General features: G+C 44.6%; 2 protein-coding genes across 2 annotated transcripts; one reads left to right on the top strand and one right to left on the bottom strand.

Annotated features, from left to right (window-relative positions):
• Positions 1–8,155: 8,155 nt before the first annotated feature.
• LOC102701569 (pectinesterase-like) lies at positions 8,156–10,549 on the top strand. Its single transcript, XM_006659401.3, has 3 exons — positions 8,156–9,274; positions 9,360–9,520; positions 9,605–10,549. The coding sequence occupies exons 1-3, from the start codon at positions 8,328–8,330 to the stop codon at positions 10,303–10,305; spliced, it is 1,809 nt and encodes a 602-aa protein (XP_006659464.2). The 5' UTR covers positions 8,156–8,327; the 3' UTR covers positions 10,306–10,549.
• LOC102701288 (pectinesterase-like) lies at positions 10,485–15,785 on the bottom strand. The gene is made up of 2 exons (XM_040526667.1): positions 14,690–15,785; positions 10,485–11,390 (listed from the first exon to the last, which is right to left on the bottom strand). Exons 1-2 carry the CDS (start codon positions 15,618–15,620, stop codon positions 10,654–10,656), a joined length of 1,668 nt encoding a protein of 555 aa, XP_040382601.1. The 5' UTR covers positions 15,621–15,785; the 3' UTR covers positions 10,485–10,653.
• Positions 15,786–16,971: the final 1,186 nt, after the last annotated feature.

The following is a 16,971-nucleotide window of genomic DNA, read 5'->3' as shown; positions in this document are numbered from 1 at the left end:
GTCTTTTCATTTTTTCGAGGAAAAAGTCAAACAATATATTTATAAATAAAAAATAATTTACGAATAAAACTTTTATATATGTCTTTATAGCGATCTAAAAGTTAGGATTGAAAAATAAATATGATAAAAAAATCCCAAAATCAATTCTAAATTAAAAATTAAAAATTAAAATTTTTATCTCACAACCAAGCAAAAGCCAAAAGATAGGCCGCTAGCTCATTTAGATTGATCGTTCAATGAAAACTTGTGCTATACATGTCTACATATGCTTAGATTTTTCTTTTCTTTTTATGTTGGCGGTATTTGCTTCCCTTGCAATCCCCAAATATTTTGGGTTCAGTGAAAGAAATATTTTGACAGGATCCTTGGTTTTGGTCATTAAAAAATCCTTAACCTTGAGCATGCTGGTTTTTTTCTTGTATTGATATATTAATTAACATTGGTTGTTTTCCAAACAAATTACCTGCTTTTTTGGGCTTATTAGATTTATTTGTTGACATATCAATCAATCCACATTTTCGTCGTTCTAATAAACCCTAAGTAGTTTAATTGGAGATAGGCTCACCGATAAATGAAAATTTGTTCATAGTGAGGTAGGACAAAAATATCGTCCAAACCCGCATTAAGTACTAATGAAATGCTAACTGCTGATATTTTTACCTTTAAAGGTGAAAGAAAGAACGGTGATGTAATGTTAATATTAATATACATTTATACATATTTCTAAAACTTGTGTTACCAATTTTGTGATGATTGTGGTTATACTATTTGCCTCCACTCTGTACCGAAGATATATGGTGTCTTCGGTTCGGTTACCTGTCCTTAACAAAACAGACAAATTAACTCAGATTTTGTGTTAAGTAATGTGATTACCAAATTATATATTTGCAAAAAAAGATAATTTAAAAATTAAAACTTTTGTATATATATTTATGGCGATCTAAAAGGCGACGCTGAAAAATAAACTTCAGCGATAACTCTAAAACCAACTCCAAATTTAAGGTTGAGATTTCAAAATTTAGCTTATAAGTATAAGCAAAAGTAAAAGTAAAAAGATAGGGTTAACAATACTTTATTTTTGTTGTGAAGTATGAACGGATTTCGTAAAACTATTCACAATTTAGCTTGTGTGTAGAAGTTTTTTTAAAAAAAATTTGCCGCGCATGCATTGTCTAAATGAGAGGATCACTTTTCTGTTCCGTAGTGTATAAAATCATGTGGTAATTTCTTCAATACCACTAGTTCCTTTGAATATTCTCCCTAGCACTAAAGTTTTTAACACATTTAATTATGGTCGTACAGATTCTTTTATCGTATTTTGACATCAGAACGAACCGTATGAAGAAAAAGTTGCCGTTAACTCTTTGATTCCGGCCGCGTTCAGCAATACAGCTAAATAACTAAGATTATTTTTTGCACATATGCTTCTCGAACTGCTAAACAGTGTATTTTTCAAAAAAATATAAAAAAGTTGTTTAAAAATCGTATTAATCTACTTTATATTTTTTAATAAATAAATAACTAATCATGTACTAATCTATTATTATGTTTTATGCATCGGACAACTAACCCACCTTCCCCTCCTGTCGAACGCGGGCTCTGTATGGTTTTTCGAAGCATCACAATAAAAAAAGAACAATCATGGTGCTAATATTCTTCATTTTGAAAACCGGTAATAAGCATGAATATAATGGCTACGTGATAGGTTGACTAGCCATGTTTAATTATTTTGTGCAATGTTTGACCATATTTGTTGCCCTGAATACATGGCACATCCGTAATTATTATAGGTCATTTTCTCATTTGTGACATTCTGATTGTATTTTTCTCGAGATATTTAACGAGTCAAAACATAAGAGCATAGGGATTTTATGGTCGATTGGATGATCCAATTGAATAGGATATAATGTTTAGGCAATAGTTCATGCTACCTTTGATTACCAGGGTTCGATTTTGAACTAAACATAAACCTATTTATTTTTACTTTAAACCATATAAATTTGTTTTTATAATTTTGTCCATTCAACCCTGTTTTTCTAACCATGTCTAGCATTTCTTTAACAAATTTATGGACTCCATATCGAGAGGCTCCTAGATATCAAAGTAGATGTGTTAAAATTCGTTGAGTGTATTACAAAATAATTTACATTGGTTGAAACTATAATAACGGTAATTTTCTAATCCAAAATAAAAATATAAGTTTCAGATGGTCCAAAGAGAAACTTAAATAATAAAAATAGCCTAAAGTATAATTTACTCTGAATAGTAGTGTTAAGCATCAGAGTTACCCCAATGATGACATCATAAATGGACAACAAAATCGCTCTTTAAGTAAGTAAACTCCAAGCGTCCATTTAAACAATTTCCAGCATGAAGAAAACTACAACTAACGTTGGTATTGTTATTTTCTATATAACAAAAATTCACCGATGCTTGCACATGGTTTGACATTCATGCAAATATGCAATGCAAGAACTCCCGAGTCTGACTCTCTTCTAATAGCGTAAATCCAATTATCACCAACCACATGTTCAATTTTTTTTTGCCCATGTTTAGTTTCCACTAAGATTTATGTGATTGTTTTTACAATTTTTATCAAATATTTAAGATTTCAATTGCGCGCATTCAAATACGCCTTAAGGAGTCATTCGGTTTGGAGAAAAACAAAGTATTAGAATTCTATGAATTAATTCATATGAAAGTAATTTGGTCTGTATGAACGAGGTATGAAAAAACCAAAATAATTTTCATAGAGAAAGCATAGAAAAATTTCATCCACTCAAACCTCTTGAAAAAAATTCGGTGAATTAATATTGACATGTATTTCTATCCCTCCAATTTTATTATTGGTATGGGTTAAAACTTTTATGCAGGCCCCTTTCACACTTCTCCAAATAAAAAGTTCACATAGAAGAATCGTTTACAGAATGGAAAAAAATGTATTATGTGGTTTAATGTTCCTCCAGATTCAGCAACGACGAAAGTACATACCAAGACCGTCGTTTCAGGCAGTGTTGCAGGATACCATGCGCCGCAGCGCGCGCGGCGTAGTTTTCTCTCCGTGAGAGCCGTTCTGAGGCGGGCCACCAAGATCGGCCTACCCTTCACGATTTCGCGGTAGATCGATCGATCATCACGTCAACTACTTAATACCCGCGCGTTGCTGCAGATATATTATAAATTTAAAAAATTTAAACATTAGCATGAACGATTGACATGCTACCAGTTTTAGATTTGTAATGAGAATCATATATTAGTTTCTCCGTTGCCGTCTTGCATGCGCGTATCGCCTTATATCATATCCTTACATCAATATCAGCAACACCACGACTATGCGTTTCAGCATATACCCTCATCGGGATGGTGCGAGAACGATGGTGGGCTTTTTTGGGCTAAGGGATGGTGTGCTTGACATGTGGTAAAGATCTAGAGCCACCAAATTTGATCGGACGGCTATGATTTAACGATAACGTGACCTCCTAAAATCGAATGATGGGTGAACTATTATAATAAAACTGAGAGGATTCATCGTACGTGCAGCAAAGCAAATGCATACTGGCACCAAACCACGCTTGAGATGAAACGACAACAATATTTCTCTGGACTAGAGTACAGAAATCTCGCTTCGCCACAGCAATACAGCATTGCTGTCTCGCTCTCGTCACCACCCCCTCCCCACGTGGCACTAACCCACGCATGCATACGCGCACTTGTCACGCCATCATGCACGGAACCTTCTCGACCGAATGCGAAAAAAAAAAACCCTACTATTACGCATCCTATACAGCTACTATACTATACGCCGCCGTTGCGGTAGCAATAGATTACACGTCGCGCCGTGCCTGGAACAGTAGCAGCATGTGTCCTGTTTCGGCGACGGCAGCCTGCCTGGCCTTACGATGCTCCCGGCTCGCCTCGTTTTGCCGTTTTCCGCGCAGCGGTACGAGTCGAGTCGCCGAGACGAACGAAGCGCCGATGCGCGCGCGCGTGTGTGGAGGGACAGGGACGTGAACGGGCGGAGAGCAACGGCGCGGCGCGACATGCGTGGCCTACCAGGTAAGCCTGCCAATGAAGTGTAATCCAATCTAAATCCGTTTTAATCCATTTCTTTACTGATTAGTCTATCAAACAAATCCGCACCAATTATTTTTTATTGGGATTCAATCCAAACCAATCCAACTTTGATTTTAACCCAATCCACACCAACCCATTTGGTTAAAATGGATTCAACCCACTCTTGCAAAATGGATGCACCATTTGATATGTATAAACTCGTACCTAAAATTTTAAAACTCGCGTTCACGCTATAAAAGTTTATCAAATTTGACTGAAATTTAGTGGGATGATCTGTTAGGTATAAAAGCAACTTTGTGCAAATTTTGGTCGATTTCTATATATATGGGCCACACGTATGTCTATTATCTTATCCATTAGCTATTCAATTAAAGTATCCATTTACCCTCCATGGGTTAAATTCATTTAGAACATAAAATAACCTAACCAAATCCAGTCCATACCAATCCATTTGTCTCTATAACTCAATCCAATCCAGACCATTTGAAGTTACAATCCATTTGCACCCAACCAAACACAATCCAAATTAAAACCAACTCATTTAACCCATTTCCATCCAACCCATTAGCAGGCCTACTACCAGGGCTTGTCATCTTTTGGGCTTGGGGTTTGAATTATAACCTAATTTTTAAGTTTTAACTTTAAATTAAAGTTAATTTTTAGATTTTTCTCCCTTAAATTTATTTTTCAGTTTTAATTTTTAGATCGTTATAAACATATATAATATGATTTTATTTACAAATTATTTTCTGTTTATAAATATATTATTTGTTTTTTCCTCCAAAACACCATAAGAGCAGATACAATAGCAGGCTATAAACTGGCTGTAAATATATTTTAAACATATTTTAATAAGATAAGAGAGGAGAGAGAAGAGCTGGGCTATAGATTTATAGCCACCGCAACACGGATTTTAATATGCATTGTATGATAGGTGAGACATGTTAGTGTAATTAGTTTCTATATATCTATTATATAAATTTGCTATTAGATTAAGCTACTAGTAGACTTGTTCTAAGACTACGATTGCGAGCGCCCGCTCGACCGCGCGCAAGCCAGCGCGAAGCCCGTCGTGTCGTGTCGTCCGCTGAGCCGTAGCTACTACCACCACCCGAGCCGGAGATCGAGGCCGGTGGAGATCGCGCGTGCGGTTCGTACGTCCAGGGGGGCCGACCAGGCCGGGGCAAGGGTCGCGGGGTCGTTGTCGACATGGCCGGGAGAACGGACGGTTTGGATGTGCAGTGTAGTGTGATGGGAACAAGACGGTGACGCGAGACGGAAGGTGAGGAGAGAGGAAAAAAAACATTACAGTCAATTAGTGGAGTGAATTTTCCTCGAGGAAAGATTAAAATAGATACCTGTTGTGTTGGAAGCCTGCACATGTGCCGAGCGAGTGATAGATCTGTTTGGTATTTTATAACCACTGCTTTCAGAAGAGCCATCTGCGAGTTGGTCGAAGCCTCGAAGAACCTTCAATTGCATTATTACTCGTCATATTAAGGCAGGCAGCGTTCGTTCCTGGTATCCGGGGATAAGTTATTCGGCGTAAAAAACGTAATAATAAATTAGTATATGATTAATTAATTATTAGTTATAAAAAATTAATAATATGGTATTTTAAAATGACTATCCTATAGAAAATTTTTATAAAAAAACACACCGTCAGTAGTTTGGAAACAGTGTACACAGAAAAAGAGGAGAATCTGGGTTAGCAAGCGTGAAGTTTGGGAGAAACAACCACACCGTATCCGTGTGTTGCCTAGTACGTGTTATATATAGCCAGAAGAGCTCTAGCCGTGATACTAACCTCTCTGAACAAGTTTACAAATATATGGTTACAAGCTATAATTATCAAAGCTACCTGTAACAACCTATTAGATAAGAACTCAAGTATCGTCATATGTGCATGCAATAGCTTGTTCTATCTGGACTGCATGTGTGTGCATACAACTGAATAACTTCAACAGTAAGCTGGTTGCCGAACGTGGCCTAACACAAACTCCTTAATCGCCCCTTCCTCTAATTTGGGAAAAAAACCGTTCTTATTCCTAGACAGATCCCAGGGCACCACAAACGTAGTAAACTTGTTCTGTGTCACGTCCAGTCGATGCTAAAAGACGAGGCTCCCATCGTTTCGCTTCCCAGAGAAATAAGCGAAAACATTTTTCGGAAACGAAAAATAATTTATAAATATAACTTTTATATATGTATCTATAGTGACTTAAAAGTGAAATGTGCAAAACAAACAATGGCAAAAAAAACTGTAAAATCAAGTCCAAAATTAAGTTCTAATATTAAAATTTTGGCTTATAAGCAGTTATAACTACGGAGCGCCATGAGCTTAAATCATTCCGATTGAAGCAGGAGACGGCCATCTCGAGGCACATCACGACCTACAGGCAACACCGGCGAGACCCGGGAAGGTAACCCGATTGGGAGTCAGAGGGAAAGACCCCTAACGTCAGGGGCTGACCACTGAGCTCACTCAGGCCTCGCTGGGCGGGCCTGAGTGGACGACTGTCAGAAATCAGGAGTCATGCTGAGAGTCACCACCCGAGACCGGAACGATCATGTAGATGCAGCCTCTGAATTATCCGTAGGAAAAAAAAACGCAAGAAATTGTGCACACCACACGTATATTTCGGCAATTTGGCTGATGGCTGCTGTATATATCATTGGGACATCATCTCGACGGCAGAAAGTCGACATGGATTGTCGAAAGATACACGCGTGAGGTACAAGTATCTGTATTCCAGTACTAGAAGTTTGTTAGAACCATGATGAGCTAACCGTAAAACTCCTCGCAAAAAGAGTTTAACGGGAAACATCATCAATATACTATATCTTCGTTGATTTTTTTATAGTACGCATTTATTTTTAAGAATGAATTTTTTCCATTGATGGCTGACAAAATACCAATACTTCTTCTATTTTATATTATAAAACTTTTTATTCTTATCTAGATTTATCAATTGATCAATATATATGTTTATATATATTTGATGCGTTAGCATCCATCAAATCCGAGCAGAGTTATAAAGTTTTACGTTACATAATAATGGTTTATTTTATAAAAGAAATCTTGAAGTACTCCCCGCCATGAATAATTGACATTTACGATAAGATTACCGGATTAGATCGAACTTTTAAATTTTGATGATCAATAAGCTATCAAATGTTTAATTTTGAAAAAGATATACGTAGATATGTCTTTAGTAGTGTTGTCATAGTATCATAAAGTTGTTAGACTTTATAACCGTGTTCGGTTATGAATTGATTGCAAACATTTTAAAACAACAAAAGTTGACCAAATATTATCTTGAAAGTCAAATATTTATACCATAAGAAGTAATTTTCCTACATATACCCTTAAATTTAATTAATTAATAGATATGACGCATGTTATAATTGAAATGTCCTGTAAAAATCACTAAATCAGCATAGAAAGTAAGTACTGGCATAACCCTCTGACAATGTCTGTGTCGCCACTTGCTTTTTCGGCACTACTGTGGTTATACCACGGAAAAGTCTAACTACATGTTTTTCCTGGGCAACGTACGCGTGTTTGCCACTTTACCGTTACAAATCATGCTTGTTCAACGTGATTGAATCAAAAAAGAGAAAACAATCTCGTCGTCCTCAACGGCAGAGCAAAGGCCTGGAATCCGTGAAAGCCGAAAGGTTAACAGAGAGAGCGCACGCGCCAGCAACTCGTTTCTGCCGTCTCTCCAACAACGAGACGACTCAGACGAGCCGTAAGCGAAGCGAACCACCAGGCCCAACGAGGAAACGAGTCCAGCAGCACGGGGTCAACGGCCCAGTGGAAGATTGGATGCGTGTCCTTCGTGGCTTCGTCGTCGGAAGCGAAACGATCAGTGATCACGTTGTTTTTGCTTGGGAATGGGGCGAGAAAAACGGCAGCCAGCCAGCCGGCCGGCCATGCAGTCACGAGCTCGCGAGCGGCCGTTTCTGCCGTTGCATGCCAGGAAACGAGAACGAACCCCTTCCTGGATTAATTTAACCTGACTCCCTGAAATCTCTCTCCGCCATTGAATCATCTGAATAAACAAGCGTCTCTTCCATAGTTCCATCACACTCCTCGCTCTCTCGCTCTCTCTCGATCCTCTCTGCCTTTGCCGATCGTGGTGAGGGCAGAGGGAGGGAGGGAGGGAGGGAGGGAGCGGCGGCGGCGGCGGCGCAAAAGAGGTCTCTTTCTTTTTGTTGAGAGAGAGGCCGCGAGAACGTCGGCGGCGATGTCGACGGCCTTCTCGGACTTCGGGCCGCTCACGGAGCGCCGCCGTGTCGAGAGGCAGCGCCAGGAGCGCAGGCGGTTCATGGTCGCCGTCGGTGGCGCGTCGGTCCTCCTTATCATCATTGTCATGGGCGGCGCCGCCGTCGCCTACAACGCGGGCTTCGGTGATGGTGGTTCCTCCTCTTCCTCCTCCGGCGACGGCGGCGCGCAGCCCAGCCTGAGCGGTGTCTCCAAGATCATCAAGGCGATGTGCGCGCAGACGGACTACAGGGATACCTGCGAGAAGAGCCTCGCCAAGGTCGCCTCGAACGCCAGCGCGTCGTCGTCGCCCAGGGACATCGTCCGCGCCTCCGTAGCCGCGATCGGCGACGCCGTCGAGAAGGCGTTCGACAAGTCGGGCGAGATCGTCAGCGACGACCCCCGCGTGAAGGCCGCCATCGCCGACTGCAAGGAGATCTACGAAAACGCCAGGGACGACCTCGAGCGCACTCTCGGTGGCATCGACGCCGGCGGCGTGGACGGGCTCACCAAGGGCGGGTACCAGCTCCGCGTGTGGCTGAGCGCGGTGATCGCGGACCAGGAGACATGCATCGACGGGTTCCCCGACGGCGACCTCAAGGACAAGATGAGGGACGCCATGGAGTCCGGCAAGGAGCTGACCAGCAACGCGCTGGCCATCATCGGGAAGGCCTCGTCGTTCCTCGCCGCGCTCAACCTCCCAGCGTCGTCGGCGGCCAGCCACCGGCGACTCCTCAGCTTCGCCTTCGACGAAGACACACCGAGGCAGCCCGACGTGCCGCTCTGGGTGAGCCGGCAGCAGAGGAGGCTGCTCAAGGGCAAGTTCCAGAACAAGCTCACCCCCAACGTCGTCGTGGCCAAGGACGGCAGCGGCAAGTTCAAGACCATCAACGACGCGCTCGCCGCCATGCCCAAGAAGTACACAGGAAGGTCGGTGCATGCGCCTGCACCCGTAAATGTCAAGCATCCCCCCTCACCAAATCCACTCGCCGGAGCTTGAACATGGATCTTGCAGGTACGTGATCTACGTGAAGGAAGGGGTGTACGATGAGTACGTGACGATCACCAAGAAGATGGCGAACGTGACCATGTACGGCGACGGCGCCAAGAAGACCATCATCACCGGCAACCGGAACTTCGTCGACGGCCGCACCACCTACAAGACGGCGACCTTCAGTAAGAGCCAGAGAACACATTGAACGCTTCTCCATTTTCCATGGCAGCCTGCACACGTACGCTGACGAGTGCACCGGCGCGCAGGCGCGCAGGGCGACGGGTTCATGGGCATCGCGCTGGGGTTCAGGAACACGGCCGGCGCCGCGAAGCACCAGGCGGTGGCGCTGCTGGTGCAGTCCGACAAGTCCATCTTCCTCAACTGCCGCATGGAGGGTTACCAGGACACGCTCTACGCGCACTCCAAGACGCAGTTCTACCGCAACTGCGTCGTCTCCGGCACCGTCGACTTCATCTTCGGCGACGCTGCGGCGGTGTTCCAGAACTGTGTCCTCACGCTCCGCCGCCCGCTCGACAACCAGCAGAACATCGCCACGGCGCAGGGCCGCGCCGACGGCCGCGAGGCCACCGGCTTCGTGCTCCAGCACTGCCGCTTCGCCGCCGAGCCGGCGCTCAAGGACGCCTCCCGCCCGGCCGTTCGCAGCTACCTCGCACGCCCGTGGCGCGAGTACTCGCGCACGCTCATCATGGACTCCGACATCCCCGCCTTCGTCGACAAGGCCGGTTACCTGCCGTGGAGCGGCGACTTCGGGCTCAGGACGCTCTGGTACGCCGAGTACGGGAACAAGGGCGCCGGGGCCGCCACGGCCGGCCGCGTCAGCTGGCCGGGCTACAAGAAGGTGATCAGCAAGGAGGAGGCCACCAAGTTCACCGTGCAGAACTTCCTGCACGCCGAGCCATGGATCAAGCCGACCGGCACGCCGGTGAAGTACGGCATGTGGGCCTGACAATGTTTGTCACCGCCGCCGACAAGCTGCATGCTAGCTTCCGCCATGTACATATACCTGCATGCAATTCAACCACAGCTGTTGCCCCGAAACACACTGAGCAGCACTAAGCTTAGAACAAAAGGTCAAAAACACATGGCGAAACTTGCTGAAACCTCCACAACTTTGCACCGTGCCGTAATTTGTTCCATTAACCACCAATTAAACAACTAAAAACTCCCAGAACGCCACAATTCCTAAAAGATTTTATACACCATGTCTTTAGTTATACCTCCTTTCCAACGTCTGTAGTATATGATGATGATGTGCTGTACTACGGTCGCACAAGGCATGCATGCTCGCCGGTGATCACGACGTGAGGCCGGCGGTGTACTTGACGCCGGTGGGCGGCAGCCACATGTTGCCCTCGATGAACTGCGCGACGGTGAAGTTGCCGGCCTGGTCGGGGCTCGTCATCACGTGGAACCCCGGCCACTTGACCCTGCCGCCGACGCCGGCGCCGGGCCCAGTGTTCATGTACTCGCCGTAGTAGAGCGTGTCGAGCGCGAACTCGCCGTCCCACGCGAGCCACCCCTCGGGGCGCACCACGGCGCCGATGTACGACTGCATGAACACCACCCTCGAGTACTGCTTCCACGGCCGGCCGAGGTACGTCTGCGTCGCCGCCGCCGCTGGCGAGGACGCGTTGCCGGCGGCGGCCTGGTCGAGCGCCCCCTGGAGGTCGGCGTCGGCGGTGACGTTGCAGAACTGGAAGGTGAAGCCGGTGGTCATGTTGGCGTCGAGGCGGCCCTGCGCGGTGACGGAGTTCTTCTGGTCGGGCAGCGGGAGGCGCGCGGCGAGGAGGCAGTTCTGGAACACCGCGGCGGCGTTGCCGAAGACGAAGTCGACGGTGCCGGAGATGCGGCAGTCGCGGTAGAACTGGCGGAGCGAGTGCGCGTACAGCGTGTCCTGGTAGCCCTCGAAGGCGCAGCGGTAGAACACGGAGAGGTCGGAGTCGCACCGGAGCGCCACCGCCTGGTGCTTCGACGGCCCCGCCGTGTTCTCGAACGTCACGTCCCTCGCCATGAACCCCTTCCCGTTCACAGCTGCAGAGGTGGATGCAATGCAGGTGAGGCCCGCTAGTAATTTGCACACAGTGATTTAGCTACTGTGTTGCTGATTGTTAGCAATGCAATCAAATTATTGGATCGATGGTCAGAAGTAAGCGGGGCGGATTTACCACCGAGGTTAGAGCATCCCTATCAGCTTATCTATATCAGCTTATCTAAATTTGGTCATCCATATCTTTATTTGGATGATCATCTAAACTAGTTCCACGGCCTCGTAACGCTTCGGATTTTTCTTTTCTTGTCTGATTTCAAAAAAAATATTATCTTTTTATCTCTTATTTTTCTTCAATTAATATGAGATTTTCTATCCCGTGAGAATAAACGTGGTTTGTAGATCTTTCCAAATTGTATTTATAGTTAGACTTTTACATCAATATCAGTTACTTTAAAATTTTTAATCTGAGATTTGAATTTTTCTAAACTATATTTACACATGGACTCTTTTTATTATTTTTCTTTATTTTTAATTCTGAAATTATATTTCTAATCTGATTCTTTTTAACCTGAATTTTATATATTTCCAAATTGTATTTATATATGAACTCTTCCCTAGATATCAATCACTTTAAAAAAAAATTAACCGAGATTTAGATTTTTCTAAATTTTCTTACACATGACTCTTATTATTAGTTTTTTAAATTTTTTTATTGATCTTTTTTTTATTTTCATCGCCTGATTCAAAAGAAACCGTTCGTTTCTCTTTTTTTCCCTCTTATGTTGATTAGGATTCTATAAGAGCACTTGATCTATCTGATTGTTTTTTTCTTTTGTTCGATTGATTTTTTTTCTTTTTTCTCCCATGTCCGATTGATTAATTACCTCATGCAGTCGTGTACGATCGATCTGCTTAATGTCCAGAGCAATTTGCCAACGCATTAATCTCAGAATTTTCTTTTGTCCAGTTGAATTTTTTGCTATCCGATTGGTATATTTTTAATGTGCAGATCGATTGCTATCCGGTTAATTTTATTGCTATCCGATTGGTTTCTTCCTTTTGTCTAATTGATGTTTTCCTTTTTCTTTTTTTCTCCTATATTTCTTCGATTAATCTCAGAATTTTTTGCTCGTGAGAGACAACGTGGAGACTCCTTTTTCTATACTTTATTTTATATATATATATATATATATATATATATATATATATATATATAATAGATGACATGGGCACTTGGAGAAATATTTTTAAAAATACAAAAATAATGAAACATGTAATGTCAAATAATGTGGTGTCAAATCATATATTTATAAGAAACCAAAATACATATGAAAAATAAAAATAATATAGATGCACCAATACATCACTCAATTATAATTCCGAGGGCTCTAATAATATTTGAGTAGTTTATTTGATTAACATTCTAACAACAATAGCACTCCACAAGAATAGATAAATACTAACATTTTAAGTGTGTTGCATTCATGAGAATATCATTTTAGCGAAGCAAAAACTACAAGTTGGCGTTATAGCGAAACCATATTTTGAGAATGACATGATAGCAATTACTCCCTCCTTCCCTGAATGTTTCACACCGTTGACTTTTTTATACATGTTTGACTATTCGTCTTATTAAAAAAATACATAATTATTAAGTATTTTTATATCATTTTATTTATTGTTAAATATACTTTTATGTATATATATAGTTTTACATATTTGATAAAAATATTTGATAAGACAAAATAGTTAAACATTTATAAAAAAATCAACAGTGTCAAGCATTTAGAGGCGGAGGTAGCATCTTCGTGCGAGTACATACTACTCCTGTTCTCATACCGTCATACGTAGCGTCGTCGTTGGCTCGTTGCAAATTGCGAAAGAAGAGAAAGAAAAACGAAAACCCACACCGTGGACGGTGCACCACATGCGCGTACGGATTCCATAGACCGGATTAGATGAAAACGCACCGCACCACTTTGGCACAATCACTGGCACGCCCGTACGCAAAAGAGGACGGTAGATCGGGAGTGCCGGCCATGTTGAGTTCGAACGAGCCAGGCAGCTTGCAGAGATATATAGCTTAGCCCGTATATGTATATATGTTCATTGAATTCGTTGTTGGTGCACGGCAACAACCGGATGTGGCGTTAATGTTTGCTTTAAAACGATGTCGCGTTAATGCAAGCATGTGTGTATTCAAGGCTGGGAAGGTGGTGAACACCGGACGTCGTTCCTCTGACTTAAGTCAGAGGGACGTGGGTCCCTAACACGTGGGTCTCACTATTCACGGATCCATGTATCGGTCCCTCTGACTTAAGCTAGAGGATCTAGTTCCGGTGAACACCGGTGGGACTTGAATGTATGGACGCGGCTAAGATCAGAGGAACAGTATTCACATTTGTTCCATTCTTGTCTGGTATCTATTATCTGTTATTAGTAAGCACGGTCCTATTTAATTCTGAATTTTTAGACACATGTATATAACATTAAAAATAGTTAAAAAATAACTAATTTTATAGTTTGAAAGCAATTAGTCCATGAGTAGTCATAACTACTACAGTAACTCATATGTATTAATGACAAATTAATTAGGCTTAAAAATTTGTCTCGTGGTTTCCTGAGACCTTATATAATTAGTTTTTTAATTAGTCGTTGAAATAGTCTTCTGATATTCGGTCAAACATCCGATGTAAAACCTAACCTAAAAATTTTTGTGAACTAAACACGCCCTAAGTCTGATATATCAAACATGTTGGTAGCTTGTCCGTATGTAAGTGGAAAGCATATCTTATACTACTTTTTTACCATCTTAGTGTAAAAGTGTGATTATATATTGAGGTGTCAAAAATTTATAATAAAATTTTTGGTACCTTAAGATATGTTTAAAGGATGATAAGAAAACCCCTAATATAAAGTTAAAGTAACATGGTCACCGATCGTATAAACCCTACTACCCATATGCTAGTGGCTTCGTGTTTGCGGCTGTGCATGTGCATGTGCATGTGCATGTGGCTTCGTGTTGGGTTCCTTTTGGTACGCTGCGTGCATGATGTATACTCACGGTCCACAGTTCTAATGATGAGATATTGACCGCGCATACCTCACGTCCAGTGACACGACGGTCTCGCCCTGGTGGCTGGTGCTCGTGATGAGCTAACCTCAGGTGTGGTGAATCTTTAGCTTCAGGCAAGCATGCATGGCATTGACCATTCACTCGTGTGCTCGTTGACCACATGATATACTCATACCAAGCACGGGATTATACGGAGCTAATTACTAACGTACTAAGGATGTTGATGAGAAATGATTGGAACCGGAGGGTGTGGATGGAACTCACCGACAGTGGCGCTGCGGTACGTGGTGTAGCCGTCGACGTAGTTCCGGTGGCCGGAGATGACCGTCACGCCCATGCCGTCGCCGACCAGCATCAGGTTCCACTTCTTCTTCTTGATGTCGACCGTCTCCTTGTACACGCCCTTCTTCACGTAGATCACGTACCGGCTCGCGCTCTCCGTCGGCGCCGCGTCCACGGCCGCGCTCACCGTCGTGTAGTTGCCGCTCCCGTCCTTGGCCACCACGGCGTCCACGGGCATGCCACCGGGGCCCACCGGCATCTGCAGCAGCCGGCGGTCCCGGGGTCCCAGCCAACGCGGGGCGCCGCCCTCGGCGAGGCCGCGGCGGGACGACGCGATGGCGGCTTCGCCGGCGGCCACCTGGCCGAGGCCGTCGGTGAGGAGCGACGTGACGGTCTGGAGGGCTGTGCCGACGAGCGAGCCCAGCACGGAGCCGGTCTCGTCGAGGCCCTCCTTGCAGGTGTCCTGGTTGCCCAGCGCGCCACCCAGCCACGACCGGAGGTCGAAGCGGGCGTCCCCAGTGCCCAGGTTGGCCGCGGCGGCGCCGGCGTTGGCGGGATGGGCAGAGGACGACGTGGTGGACATCGACCACGACAGCTCGTCGGAGGACAGGTCGAGCAGGTCGAGGCAGTCGGCGATGGCAGAGGAGAGGCGGAGGTCGCCGCCGCCGAGGATGCCGCCGATGGGGAACGACGAGATGATGGACGCGACGTTCTTGATCGCGCCAAGCGTCTCGCGCAGCGTGGAGACCAGCGCGGGCGAAATGCCGGTCACCCCATTCGCGGCCGCCGGAGGCGCGGGCGACTGCCGCAGCGGTGATTGCGGGGCCACGGGGTGCGCATTGGAGAGGAGGAAGACGCTCAGGGAGAGAACGAGGAGGAGCTGGGCTATGGAGTTTGGACACGTCGACGCCATGGCTGGCCTTGCACTAGCTAGCTCAGCTAGTGACAGAGCGTGGATGTGCGTGCTTTTGCTTTAGGCCGTGGATTGAAGGATTTATATAAAGAGAAGCGGATTGTTTTCACTGGCCACTGTGCACTGACAGTCTGACATGTTAGTTTAAGCTTTGAACACTTTTTCAAAAGCACAATTGTCTATTTGTTAAATGAGTTCCAGTCAGATTAGAGAAAACTCAACGGGTACAGAAAAATTTGCCAGTAAAAAAATTCAGGAGGGCTAGCGAATCTATGTTGAACTATGGACGTGGAAGAAGAGGAACTCAGGAAGATGATGGGCGGGTCCGAGAGAGAAGAAAAGATCAGGATAACATGCACGGTGGCCCGTGGTTAGACATGGTGTGCCGAGGACTGCAGTCACTGCACCCGACTGATGGCCTTTTGTTTTTTGGATGTAAGGTCAAGATCCTGGTCAGGAATAGAACTGTTCCTGTTTAGTTCCTAAAATTTTTTCTCCAAAAACATCATATCGACTTTTTAGACATTTAAATAGAGTATTAAATATAGATGAAATGAAAAACTAACTGCACAGTTACGTAAGAAATCGTGGACAAATCTTTTGAGTCTAATTAATCTATAATTAGTCATACGTACTACAGTACCCACAGTTCAGTTCACAGATCCATCCGGGCAAAACACACCGTACCGAGTTGGCCAGAACAAATCAGGGCATTATTCTCGGAGAATCTCTGCAGCACTAGGACTGCAGGCATCCTCTGCTTTTCTCCAGGCCAGTGAAATACGTCCCCCATCTTTGTGTGCGCATCAGCTACAACAAAAGTATTCGTAGATAGAAATAAAGGGGGCTGTGGCGGCCATGTGCTACGCGTCGACACGAACGCGTCTTTGCTCTTTCTGAACGCTGTCACGTTCGATCTTTTTAGCCATGAAGCACCGACCCGACCGAGCACCGGGCCAGGCCAGGCCAGCGACGACGCGGCTCGCTGGATGCATCCGCAATGCCAATCATGCATGCATCCATGCACGAGCACGTCCGGCCGCGATAGCTGCGTTTCGCGTGTAAAGCGTACAGAGCTCGCTGCTTTTCCTGTGGCGGCCGCGCCGCGTGCTTTGATCAGGAATCTCTCCGGCGGTGGACATGATCGATGCTACCGTCCCGGCTCGCCTCCAGTTTTCTCCAAGATGATTTAAATTGTCCGTTTCTTTTTGTTTATATTTGAGTTACTAGTAGTAGATGCTTGGAATAGTCGTCAGGTAACCGGACAAAGATATATCGCGATCAGAGTGCTATCGTTTGCATTGGTACACTACGCATTGTTGTACTCATCACATGAGTGAATTGACCAAAC

Source organism: Oryza brachyantha, chromosome 8 (genome assembly GCF_000231095.2).
Source record: "Oryza brachyantha chromosome 8, ObraRS2, whole genome shotgun sequence".
NCBI classification, from domain to species: domain Eukaryota; kingdom Viridiplantae; phylum Streptophyta; class Magnoliopsida; order Poales; family Poaceae; genus Oryza; species Oryza brachyantha.
This window is presented reverse-complemented; position numbering and strand designations above follow the sequence as displayed.